Source organism: Psammomys obesus, unplaced genomic scaffold (genome assembly GCF_907164565.1).
Source record: "Psammomys obesus unplaced genomic scaffold, mPsaObe1.curated_primary_1811, whole genome shotgun sequence".
Lineage (NCBI taxonomy): Eukaryota > Metazoa > Chordata > Mammalia > Rodentia > Muridae > Psammomys > Psammomys obesus.
The window spans coordinates 7,751,337-7,770,076 of record NW_026592710.1 but is presented as its reverse complement, the minus strand read 5'-3'; the positions used below and the strand labels follow the sequence as shown (position 1 = coordinate 7,770,076).

Genomic DNA, 18,740 nt, shown 5'->3' with positions numbered 1-18,740 from the left:
CTAGGTTCCCTCGCAGTGGGGGGGGGGATTCCAGTGCGCTAACAGACTAGACTAGCTCTTTCACATTCTGGATCACAGGTCATTCTGTTATGTACAAAATTTAAAATGAAGTCCATTTTCAAGCATTTGGGGTAAGAAAGCACTTAGCTCTCTCCAGGCTCAAATCTGGGAATCTGAGTTCCAGCCTCAGAGATGACATGCTGGAACCACTCACTGACTTTGCAAATGGTCTGGCCCTCACGTGTGTTTCACAGAACAGAGCCTTGGAGGATCCTCCCAGCCTTCTGAAATCATGTAAAGGCACTCCACAGGATTTACTCAGTTGGTAAATGATACTGTTTGGATGGGCAGCCTGGTCACCCTCCCCTTGTGAGTAATCATTCACACAGCAACATATTCAACAAGCTTTAACGTTTACTGAACAGTAAGGCTAACGCTCTTCTCAACCGTCACTTGTCTGAGTTGCACATGACTCTTATCCTCACTTTATTTTAATTTCCATTTTTAATGTGTATGCACACACATGCATGTGCCCAGCTGTCATGGTAGTCACATAGAGGTGAGAAGACAGCTTTCAAGAGCAGCTTTCAGTAGTACCATACAGGAATGGTACTACTAGGAATTAAACCCAGACCAACACACTTGGCAGCATGTACCCTTACCCACTGAGCTATGTCAACAGCCCATCTTTTTCTTTTAAAAAAGATTTATTTATTATATGTACAATGTTCTTTCTGCATGTACACCTGCACGCCAAATGAAGGCACTAGATCTCATTACAGGTGGCTGTGAGCCACCACATGGTTGCTGGGAGTTAAACTCAGGACCTGTGGAAGAGCAGCCGGTGCTCTTAACGTCTGAGCCATCTCTCCAGCCCAACAGCCCATCTTATCCCCACTTTTCAAATCAGCAAACTGAGACATGGTGAGATTGTCTCTTGTACAGAGGTCTGGGGTACCTTTAGGCTTTAATGACATTTGTGGAGGGAGTGTGTGCCACAGTACAAACAGAGAGGTCAGAGGAGGACTTGCTGGAGTCTGTTCTCTCCCTTCACCTGGGACCCAGGGATCAAACTCAGATTTTGGTGGCAAGGCACTTCCCCATGGGGCCACCTCACTGGTCTGCCTTTTGCAATTTAAAGCCTGGTTCTCTAGCTGCAGAGTGTGCTACAGGCAGGCTTTGGGAACTGGACTTGCTGGGCTCTTCCGGAGACCAAAGACAGCCCTGAGCGGGGCAAACCGGCAGTTTGGCAGAAAACATTAATTGATGACCCCTGAGGCAGTTTCTCTGACTTCATCCTCAGAACACTCAACTTGGTACAGACAACCAATAGATCTGCAAACTGGACAAGAGACTTCAGCTCTGCAGACCACAAGTAAGAGAAGGCCATAGGATGGCTGACTCTAGATTAAAATCTGGGGCCTGGCCTGTTTCCAAATCACCAAGAGGACTTGGGGCACAAAAGGCAGATGGTGCTGAGAGCAGCCAGCTGAAGAGCCCTATCCCACAAGCACAGCCCTTTTGGGCCTTGCTTGCCTGTGCTCCTCCCCTCCAGTCAGTAGCAACTCCAGCCCACGCCTGCTGTTAGTGAGTCCTGGCTTCTCTCTCCAGCGCACCTGCAGATCCTGCTGGCCCACAGGCGTCCAGGAGTTGACACCTTGTCACACCCCCACAGCTCACAAAGGCAAACTCTCCTTTTAGGGTGTATCAGCCAGTCAAATTCAGATCTGGATTCCAACGCACACTCTCTGGAGCTGCCACTCAGTGAAAGCCAGTCCCCAGGGTGGCTCCTGACTTCCTCTGCTGCTGTCTAACCCTCAGCGCTCCAGCTGCACCTGCTTCCTGAGCACATGCAGCCAGTGCTCCTACTTCAGGCTTCCTGAGGCAGGCCCTCTACTTGGACCCTTTCTTGTGCAGTGTTGCCTGAAGGGTATGTCTCTTCTCTTCCCTCATCTAGTCTGGGACCAGATGTTCCTTTTCATGGGGCTCCTCTGTAAGGTGGCCGCCAGCACTGGTACCCTCCATGCTTTCACCTGCCTCAGGGCCTCCTCTCCATCAGCTGGAAACTTGTCACCCAGCGTGGTACAACCCTTGACCAGTGAGCAAGTCCAGCTCTCCTGCTCTAGTCTCGCCCTGCTGTAGGGAGCTCTTCCAGAGACAGCCCTCCTCTACCCCTCCCTAAAGTCAGATTTGGGGGCCTGGAAGCAGGAGGAGAACGCAGGCTCTGTGACCCATCCTAGCTGCTCCTCGCTCATTTTATCAGTCTCTGTAAACCTGACCTATTCCAAGGGGCCCAGGCAGCGTCCCCAGGCCTTCATTCTGCTAAGAAGCCTTACAGAAACATGAGGAGACAACATGCCTCTTCCTCCTCCTCTTCCAAGGCCTCTGTTAAGTATGAGTCCCAGAACATGCTTTCTTTCTGTTTGTTTGTTCTGAGACAAGGTTTCTCTGAGTAGCCTTGGCTGTCCTGAAACTCTCTGTAAACCAGGCTCGCCTCAAGCTCAGAGATGCACCTGCTCTGCCTCCAGAGTGCCGAGATTATTAAAAACACTGCCCAACAAGAGGGTTTTTAATAATAATAGACGGTCTTTTGTTTTTTTACATTTATATAATTTTGGGGTATGTGTGTAACCTCATACCATGGCCAGAGTGCGGAAGTCGGAGGATAATTTCCAGGAGTGGGTTCCAGGGACCAAACGCAGATCGTGAGGCTCAGCAGTAGATGCCTTTTACTGGCTGAGCTTCTGAGTCATTTCTGGGTCCCAGCTCATGTTTCCTGCTTCACACACTCACACACACACACACACACACACACACACACACACACACACACACACAAAGCTAAAGATTTTGTGAGAAGCTGAGTCACAGGTACTGCCCTCTAGTGGTACAAGCTGCTCTTCACCCTGTTTGCTCATGCTGGGCTTAGGTCTGGGTTATCCGCTGATTACAGGGGATGGTGTTCCACACAGCAGAATGACCACAAGTGACCTCCCCAACAGAGTGGATGGACCACAAGTGGTCCCCCAACACAGCGGATGGACCACAAGTGACAGACACCCCAACACAGCCGATGGACCACAACCCCTCCCCCTGCACCCCAGGCTGTTTCACTTTTCACAATTGTGTTACTCAGCCTCCCTGTTTCTTTCAGGACTCTCGCCTCCGTCTGTCTTCAACGGTCTGTCCCCAGAGATCTAGCATTTGAGCAAGAGTGGGAGTCCTGGCCCTGCCACCTCAGGAGGCAGTGGACTGAGGTGAGAACACAGGGACTAGAGGAAACCACCCGTGCCCTGCCTCATGGTCCAGTCTCAGGGGCAGTGCAGCTGGCCACTCAGGGCTTCCACACGCAGACCCTGATAACCACCTCTTTTCTGGAAGACATGGTAAGTGCTTCACACCGCTGCCAGTGGCAGAGCAGAATTTGAACCAGTGCTGGGTCATCTGGTTCAGAGGACAGATGTCTGCATGCCACGCTGACCAGCACTGTCTCTGCCTCCCCCGTTTGGCTGGAGCCAGGCTCCTAAAGGCAGACCCATAGGGAAGCCCTTCCTTCACCAGGCCCGATAAAACGAGTGGCTTAGACCAAGTTCCACCTGCAACTGATTCAAAGGAGAAATCATCCCAAGAGGGCAAGACAGGTCCCGGCTTGGAGATCAACATGGCTCCAACAGTCCAGCTGCAGAACCTCTGAATTTTAATGGCAGGCTTGGAGAGGGGCCTCTGCAGACCTACTGTGTCCAGGCCTGGGATCCCCAGGCACCAAGGCACGAGGCAGTGACAGGCATGGAGTTTTAGCTCCCATGTAGGGCAGGCTGAGGACCAGAAGTTCCCAGAGCTTCTAGAAAGGGCTGAGCCATCTTGGGGCAGCCCAAGAGGCAGCAACCATGGCCCTTAAGGCCTGGCTGGCCCTGCAGCACTCTGCAGAGCTTGGCAGAAGTGTGTTGTTGTGGGGTAGGAGGTGAAGAAAGCAACCACAGGTCTAGCCCAGGGTTGGCAGGTCTTAAAGGGAGGAGCAGCCTGGAGAGTTAGGACTGGGCTCTTCTTAGCTGGGAAGCTAGGGGCTCTTGACCTCCAAGGGCACATGACTCAGGTCATCTCTGTGGTAGGGAATGGAGATGCTCCATTGTATGTCCAGGAAATGGAGGTGACAAGCATCCTGCTGGGCACCAGGAAGGCCAGGGAATAGCTTCAGTACCCCCGGGGAGCAGCTAGGCCTTTGTTCTCCAGGTTTGCCAAGGGGTCCGCAGGCGAGTCTGGTGAGTCAATTGTCTGGTAGGCACTAGGCTCCTGAGAAGGTCCGAAGAAATCTAGAGGGCAGGGAACATGTGGAGAAAGAAAATGAGCCCATGGGGCCTTCCGCTAAGCACAGCCGGACACACCCTCAATGTGGCTAGTGTTCGGCAACCTGATACCAAAGACAATAGGCAGTAGCAGAGGCCTAGACACCAAGCCTGTAACATCCAATCCTTGGATCTGTATGGGGCACGGATTTGCAGATGAGGAATGTAAAGGTCAAAGAGACAGGCCGATTTGATATTATGCAGCTTGAAGCAGAGGACAATGGGTTCAAACCTAAGCAGCAGGTCCTGTGATGGATGGCTACTGGCCACTGTGCCACATCTGCCCCCAGCAGCACGTGCTCAGGGATCTGATGAGAGGGGGCCTAGTCCTGGGCCCACAAACTTCTCTCCTGCTCTCCGCCAGGCCCAAGGACCCATATATATCTCTGTCTCTAGAAGCTGCAGAGCCTGGTACAGTTGCTGTAATCAGAAGGCTGGGGCTGATGGTACAGGGCAAGATGGAAGGCATCCCACATCGCTCATTCCTCCCTCGTACATTTGTCCTAGGACCATGAACAAGTCCCAAGGATGATGGACCTTCCTTCTCTCATCTGATCCCTTCAGACCTAGGTCTGAAGGGCAGACCTAGGGCAGGTCTAGGTAGCACTGAGACAAACCAGAGCGGGCAGCCACAGGCCACTCTTGCCCTGGCTCAGTACTCTCTCATGGGATCTCCAGGTCACCTGGGGTTTCCAAACCACCAAAGAGAAAACTTTGTTCTAAGCTAGACACTAGAAGGCTGGCACACAGGGCTCCCTGGCCTGCCTGCCCAGAAGGGGTACATCCCATAGGGCAGGAGGGCACAGCTCCAGAGCCAGGGCTTGTGGAAATGAAAGGAAGGAGCTGTCCCTACAGCCATCTACAGGCCCAAACCAGAGGCTCCCTGCTGCCTCTGGGAGCTCAACGCCTGCATAGCTTCATGTGCTCTGGGCTGAGGGACAGCCACCAAGTCTGCCCACAGTCTGACAACAGGAAAAGTCACACCAGACTGGTAGCAGGGCCCAAGGCCTTTGAAGCAGTGCCTAGGAGCTTCACAGGGCAGGGGGAGCCAGAGCAGAGTAGGACTTACCGGGGCGGAGTGGGAGTTCACCCCCTCGTTCACGGTGCATGTGGTACACAAGGCAGCAAGAGAAGGGCTTGAGCAGCAAACTGAGGATGGCCATGCCTGCACTGAAGCGGCCAGTGTCCCCAATGGTAACACTGGAGTAGAAGATGCTGATGTAGATAATGTCCAGGAAGATGGTGACAACCAAGCCACCAAGAAACTGCAAGAAACACCATCACAGGGTCACAGGCACTGACACCCACCAGCCTGAAAGCTTCCCTCACACACACTGGCCTGGAATATGTCTTGTGACTGATACCTGCATGGCCTGGGAGCAGGAGTCTGACTCCAGCCTATTGCCCCAGAATTCCCCAACCTCACCTCCTGCCACTGAGGTCATGATAGGGCCCAACACCTGGCTCTGAAATTTCTGAGAGGGACAGTCCCTTGGAGTCCAGAAAACTAGGAAAGTTCCCTTTGCAATTCTCCTAAGGAGCCATGGCCTCAGTGTGAAGAAGTAGGTACCTCCCTAGTATCAGGCCAGTATCAGCTCTGACTCCATAAAGCAGGGGTGCTCCCTTTTAGCCAGGCCTCCCAGTCACATCCTTTCTCCCCAAGAGACGACCCTGAAGCAGGTCAGACTGCTGGGAGGATAGCCAATCTTGGGGTTCTGCGATCTCTACCCTATGTCTGTCTTGGAGAAGACAACAGCAGAGGTGGGGAGCTTTGCTAGCCCAGCTAGAGGCTCGCTCTCCATCCTGGGAGGCTGTGTATGAGGCTTTAGGACAGAAAAAGGTGGGACATGATGAGGAGAGAATACTGGCACAGACGAGGGGGCACACGGAGGGAGCCAGTTCCCTGCCCTCTCTCCTACCACCCCTCCCCACTCACCATGCCTATGGCATCAACAGAGTCCCGCTGGGCCACAGCCCACAAGCCCAGGGCCAGGATAGTGAAGTTGCTCCAGGCATAGGAGCCTGAGAACACCAAGCAGCCCCTGCATAGAGAGACACTATCAATCAGCCAGTCGCCACCCTGAGTGGTCCTCCCCTCCTCCCACAGTTCCTTCCTCCTGCTCTAGGAGTCTTTGCCTTTTTGCGAATAGACCACCTGGCTTCCTGAACCTGGGCTCATCCATCCTCTCCCACAAGCATAGGGCCCACAGCTTCTCTGTATAGGTCTTGCTGTCACTCCTGCCCCCTGCAGGCAGTTCTTGAAATAGCAAGCAGTGAGCCAGATCACGTGACTCCACACTAACCTTTCAGTTTTCTGACATGTGTAGAATACGACACCTTCTAAGAATTGTAGTCTATAGGGGTTCTCATGAGCCCCGTCCTTACCTCCTGGCTGCTGACCATTGAGGCTTCGTTTTCCTTAACATACAGCCATGTCTTGTCATCTTAGAGCTCAAACGTTGCCTGAGGGGATCCACTCCCCTGTTGACCTGACCCAGTGCCCTCCCTGCTGTAGTTTTCAGGGTATCACTATAAACTGACATCACTTATTTCTTTGCAGAGCTGGGCTTTCCACAGTTAACCCGGGGCACTTCCTGGGACCTGGCACTGTCCCACACACTCTAAATTCATCTTTCACAGCTGCTCTTGGGAGAGGTGTTACTCTGAGCCTCATTTCACAGATTCGGAGGCACAGGCCTAACAGGTGACTAACCAGGTCACACAGCTGCGGTGAATGAAAATGAGGACTGACTGCTCCTAGGCATGGCTGTGTAGATACGAGGGAGAGAACAGCCACAGGCTGAGCAGTCAGGGTCCAGACTGAACATAGCCAGCAGACTGAACCAGGACATGAGAGGAGAGGTGTAGGGGAGAGCAAGAGGAAGGGAAAGAGAGAGGAAAGAAGAGAAGAGAAAGGGCAAATAAAGTGAGGTCCAGGAGAGGAGCCAAGAGCAGAACCAAGACGGCGTGTAGCCAAAACGACTGAGTTATATAGGATTCAGAAGCTGGGGAAAGGGAAGGAAGGGGAAGCCCAGACCCTGGGCTGGAGAGGTTTACGGGAGGTATAGGGGTGGAGCCACAGGTTCTGAGTGAGACTTTCTGGGTTTCTTTGGGCCCTGACACTCAGCAAGCCTGGGACTGGATTGGCAATTAGGCCAAGAAGCCTGTTTTCCAGTCCTCCTATCTTCTGTCTCGGAAAAGCGGGTGTGAGCGCTGCCCAGTCACCAGTGTGGAACCAACCTCAGGGAAAGTGAGCCCTGCTTCCACGCTGGTATCACTCACAGCTGTTGGCATGCTCACTGCCCTTCAAAGCCTGCAAAACGCATGGTCTCAGTGGTTTTTTTTGACTTGTTTTTTGGACAGAAGTGACAGCGGAGACCAAGCTGCGTCCTGAAGCCTCACTTGGGGGCTTGGTTGGCAAGCACTGCCGCAGGAGCCAATCCTTATCCCACTGTAAAGAGGTGAAAGCCACCCAGCTCTCGGCAGAATGGACTGCTAATGAGGCAGGCTGAGACACTGCTGAATGCTAACTGACCCCAGGGAAGTGTGGACACAGACCCCAGGTGACACAGCGGACAGCCAGGAGACATGTGGATACAACCAGACCCCCAGAGCCACTTACCAGGTCGTCAGCAGCCAGTGAACCAGGAGAATAACCTGTAGCACAAGGACAGGCTTGGTAAGTCTGTGAATGCAATGTCACAGGCAGCGCAAGGCCTGTGGAGCCAGGACACACAGGAGGCCCTGCCTGGCACCTACAAGGCTCTCACAAACGTCTTAAAAAAAATCCCAGCAAAAGTGAGGCATCTGTGGTAAAGAAGGAGACGCCTGGTGGAGACAGGCACCTCTGCCCCTTCCTGTTTCCAAGGGCTAGGAGCTTCTTACAGGGGCTGATTACAGGCATGAGCCCTGGAATCAGAAGTCTGAATGGAGAGTGGGAGGGGCCTCCAACAAGGAGTTCTTAGGACCTGGAGCCAGAGCTATGGGCTCCAGAGGGGAAGGCAGCCACAGAAGCTGCAGGGGAGGAGCAAGGAGATGGGGCTGGGACTCAGTGCCTGCCTAACATGCTTGAAGCCCAGAGTTCAATCCCCACATAGAAAAAAACTGCCATAAGTTAGGCATAGTTGTGCATGCCTGTAATCTCAGCACCTTGGGAGGATCAGAAGTTCAGGATCATCCTCAGCAACATAATGAATTCAAGACTAACCTAGGCCTGTTTCAAAACAAACAGTAAGGGGAGAGGTGGGAGACAGTAGAGGTGGTCCAAAATCAGTGGTTGGCAGCTCAGATTTCAAGTTTAATGACCCAGTGGAGCTTGAGACTACTCTGCAGGAGACACTGCAATATGTCTCATTAAGGACAAAATCCCTCCTGCCTGCCTGGATTTCCACACTACCCTTTTACTGCTTTTGGCGTCCTTGAAATCATAGCCCTGGTCTTGGACTGGCCTCTTCTGGTAATCCAGACGGCACTGCCTGGAGCGCTAAGACAGGAGGGGCTGAGGCCATGAGAAGAATAGGGTACTGTCAGCTAGAGTGGGTTCCAGGCTTCCTGACTGAGTGCTGAGGCTAAGCTAAGCATGCTCTCAGGCAGGCTGAGGCAGGGAGCCAGGACCAGCCCTCTGAGTGGGCGGAGGGCATGAGCAAGGCAGAGGTGATAGTAGGCCAGAGACTTCCTGGGACGCCAGGAGCTTTGCTGTGGCAGATGGCAGGGTTAGACTGACGGCAAAGCTGTGTGCTCGACCAGGGCAGACAGGCAGGGAAAGGCCTAGGTGCTGTCACTCCTGCCTACAGGAAGGAACTTTACTGCAGGAGGATCCCTGAGCTCACTGGCCAGCTAGTCTAGGCAAATCAGTGAGCTCCATGTTCAGTGTGAGACGACACCTCGAGGGAACATGGCAGAGAGTGACAGTGCAGAATGCCCATGGAAAGCAAACCTATCAAGAGACCGAGTCTCGAGCTGGGCATGCGGGCACACACCTTTGATCCTAGCACTTGGGAGGCAGAGGCAAGTGGACCTCTAAGTTTTAGGACAGCCTGGTCTATAAAGTGAGTTCCAGAATAGCCAGGGCTGTTACACAGAGAAACTTGCAAATGTAGACCTGTTTTCTGGACTGAGGTTTTTTTTTTGTTTTTGTTTTTGGTGCTTCAAGACAGGGTTTCTCTGTGTAGCCCTGGCTGTCCTGGAACTTGCTTTATAGACCAGGCTGGCCTCAAACTCACGGGGATCTGCCTGCCTCTGTGTACACCATCATTGCCCTACATCTGGTCTGAGTTTTTAATCCCCTCACACCCTAGAAGGCACAGTTTGTTTTGCACCTCTTTTTAGAGAGAGCAAACTGATGCTCAGAGAGGCCAAGAAACCTCCTTAATGTCACACAGATAACGCAATGTCAATGCCTGGCCTTAAAGCCTGGCCCCAAAGCCTGTCCACTATCAGGATCTGCAAGGAAGAAAACAGGACAGAAGAGAATGAAGTTTAACTTAGAAAAGGGTGGGTCAGCAGAAGCCAAAGGGCCACAATTATTAACCCTCTGTTTGGGGCTGTGGACTGTGGCTCAGTGATAGAGAACTCACCAACCATGAGAAGACAAAGTAAGCCTTTGTTTGCTATTCCCAAAGAAGGAGGGCATGGGGACCTCCCAGACCACAACTTAAATACATTCCAGTGTGTCCTGTTCGAACACTTGGTGGCCTGTTAGATAAGACAGTAGGATGCCCCAAGGACAGCTGAGTTCAAGGATGACCCAGGAGGAGAGGCAGGTCCTGCCCTGGTCATCTGGCAGACTTTGGAGTCAGACCCATGGAGCAGCTCCTAGCTCCACACACAGACTTGGGCAAGCCTCATACAACTGCCACCTGCTCTTCAGCCCTGCTCTGGAGGGCAGGGGGATGGAGGTGTGTGAGGCACTCAACACAGCAGGCCTTATTACCCCTGTCAGATTCCCCACTGCTCCTTCTCCCAACACTTCAAAAGTGTAGTCTACCCTGAGCTGCTGCAGCTCAGCTCCTGCTTCTAGAGGAGCGTGGGTGAGGTTCAGGAAGGAACCAGCTTCTTACACAGAGCCTGGGGCAACTGCTTCTTTTCACCTGGCCACTCCAGCTGAGCTGGGCAGAGCAGGCAGGCTTTTAAAGGACAGAGGGCAGAGTCAAGAGGGGCAACCACGGTGCCCCAGCTATCCTGCATAGGGTTACCAGATCTAGCAGACAAAGCAACAGAACACTGAGCCTCACTCTGATTTTCAGATTATGGATAATTCAGTATGTCCCCAATACTGAGGCACACAGTAAAACTTTGTCACTGATGTGAAGCCCAAAAGTGACTGCATGTCCTTCCTATGCGTTACTTCACAATCTCTAGCGCTCACTTGCTTCTGACTGGCTCCTGCTAAGATCCATGGAGACAAAGGGCTTGTCAATCAGATCAAGGGAGGGTTCAGTCTTTACATCCTGGGCCCAAAAGCCCATCTACCTCACAGTTGTGCTAGATGCTCTGTCAGGCTCTAAAAGTTGACATAGGTCATTAAAACCAATGTTAGCCCTAAGCAACCAGACACCAGGAAATGGCAAGCAGTGGAGATGCACCTCTTATTTCTTGGGGTCCCTGGCAATTTACTTGCATGATTTAAACTGAAGTTTGCCCCTCTATAAAGGAATATAGCATCTCTGGCCAGGAATGGTGGTGCACGCCTTTAATCCCAGCACACAGGAGGCAAGAACAAGCAGATATTTGTGAGTTCAAAGACAGCCTACTTTACAAAGTGAGTTCCGGCCTGCCAGAGCTAGATAGCAAAAGCCTGTCTCAAAACAAAAACAACAGGGCACAGCTTCAGCCTTCTCAGTGGAGGAGATTAATAAGCAACACAGGCTGTGAGATATGGCTTGGTTGGCAGAGTGTTTCCTTAGCATGCAAGAAGCGCTGTGTTTCATGCCTGGTACTGCATTACAGGCCTGCAGTCTCAGAACTGGAGAGGTGGGGGCAGCAGGGTCTGAAGTTTGGGGTCATCCTCAGCTATACATAAGTTCAAGGCTAGCCTGTACCACACAAGACCCTAAACAAATGAATAAAACATATCAGCCCATAAACACCAGCTCTTTCCTCACCTGTTGCTATATTTTGCCATTATTATTACTATTATTTGCTTGTTTGTTTGTGGTACTGGGATCAAACCCCAGGCCTGGCGGTGGGCTACTCAAATGCCATACTGTTGAGACTCAAGCTGTCCTCTTAATTATTTGAGGGCAGGCAACCAGCCCTGCTGCAGCCTGTAAACCCCTCCCCAGCTAAGGGATCCGCCCAAGCCTACTCCTTTGCTCCAATCATGTTTCCCTCCAGCTGCTGGCCAGGAACTTAGGAATGGTGAAAACCAGCTAGAGCAAGTCACAGCCCATCTCAACTCTGGAGGTGCAGGGCCGCTCCAAAGCCACCTATCTCTTCCGTCCCTTTGGCCTCTAGACACCAACGCGTGCTAAATGCTCTGACACCCAGGAGTCTAAGGGTTTCAAGGCGCCTGCAACCAAGGCCCAAGATGGCCGGTTTAGTTCCAGGTCCACACCCCTCTGGCCGAGGCTAAGTAGCCAAACCCTCTGTTGCAAACTAGGAGGGCTGGGAGAGAAATGGAACTCAGGAAATGAAGACACCCGTAGGCAGCCGCGCTGCCTGGGGCCAGGCACAGGCTCTGGGGTTTTTTGCTTTTATGAAACTTCTGCAGTTCCCGCTTCTTAATTATGAAATAAGGACGCTACAAGAGGGAATTAGGGAGAAGCAATTGTTTGGGGACACCGGATTTCTCCTAACCCGTGCAAACACACAGAGGGACCCACCGGGACTGCACTGGAGGGGGTCTGACCTCTTAGGAGGAGAGGTGTCCCTATCCTGCTGCTGGGGGACACCAGGAGCGCAGGCCCGGGCAGTCGGGGACCCGTAGGTCTGTCCGGGAGGGGCGGCCCTGTCCATCTCTGTCCCCAGGTGTCCCTCTCGGTGTCCGCTGCCTCCTCCCCTGGACTCCGCGCCTTCCCTTCCGCTTCCTGGACTCCCGCCCGCCCCGGCCGCGCGGCCACCTTCAAGTTCACGGCGGGCAGCTCCATCCTGACCCCGGCGGAGGGCACCTGCGCGACGGCCGCGGGGACTCCTGGGCTCCGAACTCAGGAACAAACTTCCCGGCCCCGCCCGTCCCGTTGCGCTAGCTCCAACGGTAGCTCGGCCCTGAGCCACGTGAGGCCAACCCGCACGGGCACGTGACCGCAGTTGGTTGCTAGGAGACAGCGTCTAGCCGCGGGCTCCTGCTGCAAGGCTCAGGCCCCGGACACCGCCTAGGCCTCAAGCGGCGGCTGCTTTTAAAGCAGAAGGTCCGCATTTCTGGGCCCCAGGGCGCAACGGGCTGCCTAAGTGGGATCCAGGTGAGGTGGTGGGAACTTCTGCAACCTGGAGAGCCTGCAGGAGCCAGGCAGAAAGTGATGTGGGAACAGCCCGTGTCTACCGCACGACATCTCCTCCCTTCCTTCCCTTGTACAAAGGGTTAGTCCAGCCCCTACCTCAGCATCCCGGTGAGGGCCAGTGAATTATTCTTCTCTGTAATGGAAAAGGCGAGGTCTGGAGAACTGATTCCGTGGTTAAGAGCACTTGTTGCTCTTCCAGAAGAGCAACCTGGGTTCGATTCCCACGTGGCAGCTCACAAATCATGTACATGCGATCCAACCACCCTTTTCTGTCCTCCGAAGTCACCAGACATGCAGTGCGCATACACACGTGCAGGCAAAACATGCATACACAAAAGATAAAATAAATCTGAGAAGAATACTGTGTTAAATTTCTCCTTCGAGCTTTTTGGACTTCAAGAGAATGTCATAAAATATATTGAAAAGAAAGAAAGAAAACATGAAAGCTGACACGATGGGTCACGCCTGTAATTAACGGAGGTGGAGGCAGGAGGGACACCATACAGCCGGATGTGGGGCTCACACCTTTATGCCCAGCACTAGGGAGGCAGAGGCAGATGGATCTCTGTGAGTTCCAGGACCGCCTGGTCTGTAGAGTGATTCCAGGATAGCCAAGGCTACGCAGAGAAACCTGTCTCGACAAACTGGGGGGAGGAGGGGCACACACCATGAGATCAAAAGCCTGCCTGGCTTATAAAGTGAGACCATGTTTATTTCCTATGTATGTATGTATGTATGTATGTATGTATGTATGTATGTATGTAAGCATGTATGACTTATTTAGTGGGGTGAGTGAATGCATGCCACACCATGAGTGTGAGGAGAGAGGACAACTTGGGGAGTTGATTCCTTCCATCCAGGGTTTTGAAGCCTGGGTAAGGAAAGGAAGACAGGAAAAGGACTTTCAAGCTGACCACTGAATAGCCACAAGCACTAGGGAAGCAGAGGCAGGAGGACTCTTATGTGGAGATAATCGAACCGACGTCCTTGAGTTGATCCTCACTTTTCTACCTTGTTTTTGAGGCAGGGTCTCTCTTGTTTCTGTCCATCTGAGTGCACCGGACTAGTATCTGGGTGATCCTCTGTTCTCCATCTTCCACTTTCTTGGGATGCTGGGCTTTCGGATGCACTACACCACAGCTGGCTTTTTACATGGGTCCTGGGGAACCAATTTCAAGTCATCAGGCTTGTGTGGCAAGTGCCTTTAACCACATAGCCGCCTCCCTGGCCTTTTAGCCTAGGTTTTTTGAAATATTTATGTATTTAACTCTGTGTGTACGTGTGTGTGTGTGTGTGTGTGTGTGTGTGTGTATCCAAGTGTATATATGTGCATGTGTATATGCAGGAGCCTGCAGAGGTCAGAAGAGGGAGGCATTGATCGCCTAGAACTGGAGTTGCAGACAGCTGTGAGCCGCCATGTGGCGGCCGCCATGTGGATGCTGGGAACCAAACGCATTTCCTCTGCAAGAGCAGTAGGTACTCTTACCTGCTGAAGTATCTCCTCTGTAGCTTGAATTAAGAATCAGGGTGTAGCTCAGGAGGATCACACTTGCCTAGCATGTGTGGAGCCATGGATTTTAACAGTACACACACACACACACAGACACACAGACACACACACACACACTTTGTTGATTTTGCTCCTTTGATAGAGTGCTTACTCCCTACCCAGAGGCCCTGGTCTGATCTAGGGTCTGATCTCTAGAACCATATAAGCCAAGTGTGATGGCAAGCAACTCTAATCCCAGCACCCACTCGAGGGGTGGAACACAGGATTCAGGATTCAAAGCCAGCGTGGGCTAAATAAAACCCTGCTCTCTCGTGGTGGTTTGAGTGGGAATGGCCCCATCAGCTCGTATTTTTGCTGGCTTCCTAGTTGGCGGAACTGTTTGGGAAGGACTGGTCTCATTGGAGGAGGTGTGTCAGTAGGGCAAGGTTTGTGGTTTCAAAAGTTCACAGCCTTCCCAGGTATCCATCTCTCTGCTTCCAATTTGTGGGCCAAGATATGAGCTCTCAGCTGCTGCTCCAGCATCGTGTCTGCCTGCCTATGCCATGCTTCCCACTATGATGAGCATGGATTCCAACCCTCTGGAACCCAGTAAACATTTTCTATTATAAGTCCCCAACAACTGCAAGCCGTAGTCCCCCCTCGAGGGGTGGGGCCTTGCAGATCCTTCCTCCGTCCTCGGTGAAAATTGAGCCCTCCGGGCCCCGGCTGTGTGCAGGTCCTGATGCACACGACCACAGCTGCACTGGGTCTGTGAGTGTACAGGCGCTGTCATATTCAGAAGACACCCCACTCCTGTCCCTCACATTCTTCGGCTTGCTCCACCCGTCCCTGTTCTGCAAGGCTCTCCCCAAACCAGGAGGGAGTGATCAAGCTGTCTCCTTTAAGGTCAAGCACTCCCTCCGAGGTCACACATTCACTCATTCTCGGCACTTTGGGTCAGTTAGAGGCTTCTGTACTAACGGAGTGACTGTGAGGCGCTTCTCTAATGAGAACTGGGGACAGCACCGGTAAATGACAAATGAAGGCTGTGTAACATATGGGAACACTCTTCCGCACTGGGAATTTTAAGGCCTGAATTCCTGCCGCTTTCCCCAACCTTCGTCCCCCCCCCCCCACTGGGTGTCTATGTCCTTGAGTGAGACATTTATCCTAAGTGGGGCAGTGACATCAAATCTAAGACATGTGGGACTTACAGAAGGCTCCAAATGGGAAAGGGCTTTAGAATGACTCTAGCTTTCCTGTGCTCACTGAGGTAGGAGATGCTACCTCAGTCACTTCCTTCCCTATCAGACAAGCCAAGCTGGAAGAAACAGAGAATATAAACTCGAACTCCATCTGAAGAGCTCACAGGCCTGTGAGGAAGTGGGGACCAAGAAGGCTTTCAGAAAATGGCCTAGAGGGCAGAGTCCTGGCCCCTCAGAGCAGCCCAGGAAATGTCTTACATTGGATTCAGTTTTCTTCTCTCATGCTGATCTTCATAGGCACCCTGGCTCTGGGTTTTTGGCCTTGGGTCTGACAGGACTGGAGAGAGCCTGCATGGTTGGGCAGAGCTGTCCTTCACTGTTGTTTCAAGATTGTGTTTTGGGGGCTGGAGAGATGGCTCAGAGGTCAAGAGCATTGGCTGCTCTTCCAGAGGTCCTGAGTCCAATTCCCAGCAACCACATGGTGGCTCACAACCATCTATACTGAGAGCTGGTGCCCTCTTCTGGCGTGCTGATATACATGCAGGCAGAACATTGTATACATAATAAATAAATCTTCTTTAAAAAGATTTTATTTCTGTTTTATGTGTATGGGTGTTTGCTTGCATGCATGGCCGTGTACTGTGTGTATGCAGTGCCAAAAAATGCCAGAAGAGGGCATCGTATCCCTTAGAAGAGACATTTTATGTGTCTTTTAGATAAGAGAGTCTAGAATAGGGCAGTATAAAAAGCTGATAGTAGGCCGGTGACAGCAGCTCATTTCTTTAATCCCAGCACTTGGGAGGCAGAGGCAGGCAGATCTCTGAGTTGGATGCCAGCCTGGTCTACAGAGCCAGTTCCAGGACAGCCTGGATGACATAGAAAAACCCTGTCTCAAAAAAACCAAATCAACCAAATCAACCAACCAACCAACCAACTAACCAACCAACCAACAACAGCAACAACGACAAAACACTGATAGTGAGGAGCTAGAGAGATGGTTTAGTGGCTAAAAAAGAGCACTTTCTGTTCATGCAGAGGAGTCGAGTTCGGTGCCCAGCACCCACAAGGTGGCTTACAGCCATCAGTCACTCTAGTTCCAGGGGATCCTTTTCTGGCCACACTGGGTATTAGGCATGCATGCAGTGTACCTAAACACATGCAGGCAAACACGTACAAACACATGAAAGAAGATAATATAGAGACTAAAGCCTGACGATGAGATACCTGGGTTGCTTTGTGCTCTGAAGGGGAACGAGACAGATGGGGTGTCCTAGAGTGACTTATGTGCCTTTGTGCAGAGGCAAGCACACAGGGAGCAGGCACAGGCATGAAGGTGGGGAGGCCGGGCGTTCATCCTGCTCTGTTTCCCGGTGGGTCCAGGTGCGGGGTCAGCACAGTTCAGCGAAGGCAGCTTCAGATTGCAAGGGTGAGGCTTACACTGGTGGGGCTTCTCCAGTCACTTAGGGATCAGCTCCCTCCAGGGACTGAAGCTTTTAAGTCGGGCAGTGAGGGACACACCCAAAGGCCTGGTGGGAAGGGAAGATGGGGAAATTGCCTCTGCCCTCTGTATTCCAGGAAACCTGACAGAAGGAAGGCAGACACAGAGCCTGTTTCCCTGGAAGGAGGCCTGCTTGCCAGTTCTCTGATTCTCTGTTCTGTGCTGCTCACTTTCATCAGCTGTGTGTGTGTGTGTGAATATATGGGTATGCTCAGATGTTCTGTTCTCCCTGTTTTATGCTGATCATTGTCTTTTTTTTTCCCCTTAATGCTGAATCTTATCTGATTACATTCCCGGCCTGTGCCAAGCCCTCCCTGAAGGCCTATTGCTTGTCCAACCTCCTATAGCCTGTCAAGCTTCTGCCCTAGCTTCAGGACCTCAGTCCCAGCCTTCCCTGGGTCTGGCCCCCCATCTTCCTGCATGGATGGCATTGGAATTTCCATTTCTGAGAGCAGCTGAGGGCTCCATCTGCATATACGCAAGAGTGACTGTGGTCCTGGCCCGGCCACCGCATGATGCCCATCAGTCGCCAGTTTCTGTGGGTGTTTGCTTTCCTTGTATCTGATCCCATAGTCTCTAGGAGTTTCGCCTTCCTTGCACAGTGTGGTAAGATTTTGGAGTCTGAACCTGTACCCAGGCAGCTGTAGCCAGAGATAAGAGAGGAATGAGAAAGGGGGAAGGAGGCCTCCATATCCACCATGTGGAAAGCCCCTCCCAGTGAATCCCCATGATGCAGCCCATGGGGGAGGTGGGACTCCAGGTTCCTGGGGAGGGGTGTGTCCTTGACAATGATCTGCTCTTAGCAGGTGCTCAGTGAACTGGTGCCATTAGAGAATGCCAAGGGCTCATGGACATAGGATCTAGCTTTGGAGTCAGACTCCGGCAAAGCCTCCAGGTCTACCACAGGCTAGCTTAGCACCACTCTGGCGAAATGACTAGAGAGACCTGTATTTCTCTGCACCTTAATTTATCTCCTCTGTAAAGACACTCCAAGCACTTTTAGTTACAAGGAGGGTGGGAGCTTCCTCCAACAACCAGAAGCTGTGGCTGGGTTCACAAGAATCCTTCTCCTCTCCGTACCAGGCACCACTACAAGGTTAAGGTCGAGGACACAGGAAGGCAGCTCAGGACCACATGGACCAGGCTGCACTGACCAGTCACAAGAGCCCAAAGAACCTAGGCATCCTGCTTCCTGTATGCACATAGGAATTTCAGGAGATGTGCAGGGGTGATCTGAAGATAAAGATGAAAAAGGAACAAAATGTTTAGTCATTTCTCCTCCTCCTCCTCCTCCTCCTCCTCCTCCTCCTCCTCCTCCTCCTCCTTCTTCTTCTTCTTTTTCTTCTTCTTCTTCTTCTTCTTCTTCTTCTTCTTCTTCTTCTTCTTCTTTTTCTTCTTTTCTTTTTGTGCTTTGTTTTGTCTAGACAGGGTTTCTCTTGTGTAGCTTTGGCTGTCCAGGCTGGCCTTGAACTCACAGAGATCTGCCTGCCTCTGTCTCCCTGAGTGCTGGGATTACAGGTGTGGGCCACTGTACACATTTAGTTTAGTCATTTCCTACCCACTCACTCTGCCCTCTCCCCATCCCCTGACTGGGATTTCATGTCCTGGGCACTCCAGGCACAGAAGCCCACACAGATAATAGCCCCAGCCACTGCCAAAGCTTGGGATGCCCCACAGAGCAAGGAATCCCAGAATCACACCTTTTCTCAGAGAGGCTTTGCCCCATGTCCAGGTGTTGTGATGGGCTGGGGAGCCAAGCTCTAGGGC

The 18,740-nt window shown here is 52.2% G+C and overlaps 1 protein-coding gene across 1 annotated transcript; it reads right to left on the bottom strand.

The window, feature by feature from the left end:
- Window positions 1-3,674: 3,674 nt before the first annotated feature.
- Agtrap (angiotensin II receptor associated protein) lies at window positions 3,675-12,534 on the bottom strand. Its single transcript, XM_055615353.1, has 5 exons — window positions 12,404-12,534; window positions 7,966-8,000; window positions 6,280-6,385; window positions 5,413-5,608; window positions 3,675-4,310 (listed from the first exon to the last, which is right to left on the bottom strand). Exons 1-5 carry the CDS (start codon window positions 12,428-12,430, stop codon window positions 4,192-4,194), a joined length of 483 nt encoding a protein of 160 aa, XP_055471328.1. The 5' UTR covers window positions 12,431-12,534; the 3' UTR covers window positions 3,675-4,191.
- Between the last annotated feature and the right edge of the window lie 6,206 nt (window positions 12,535-18,740).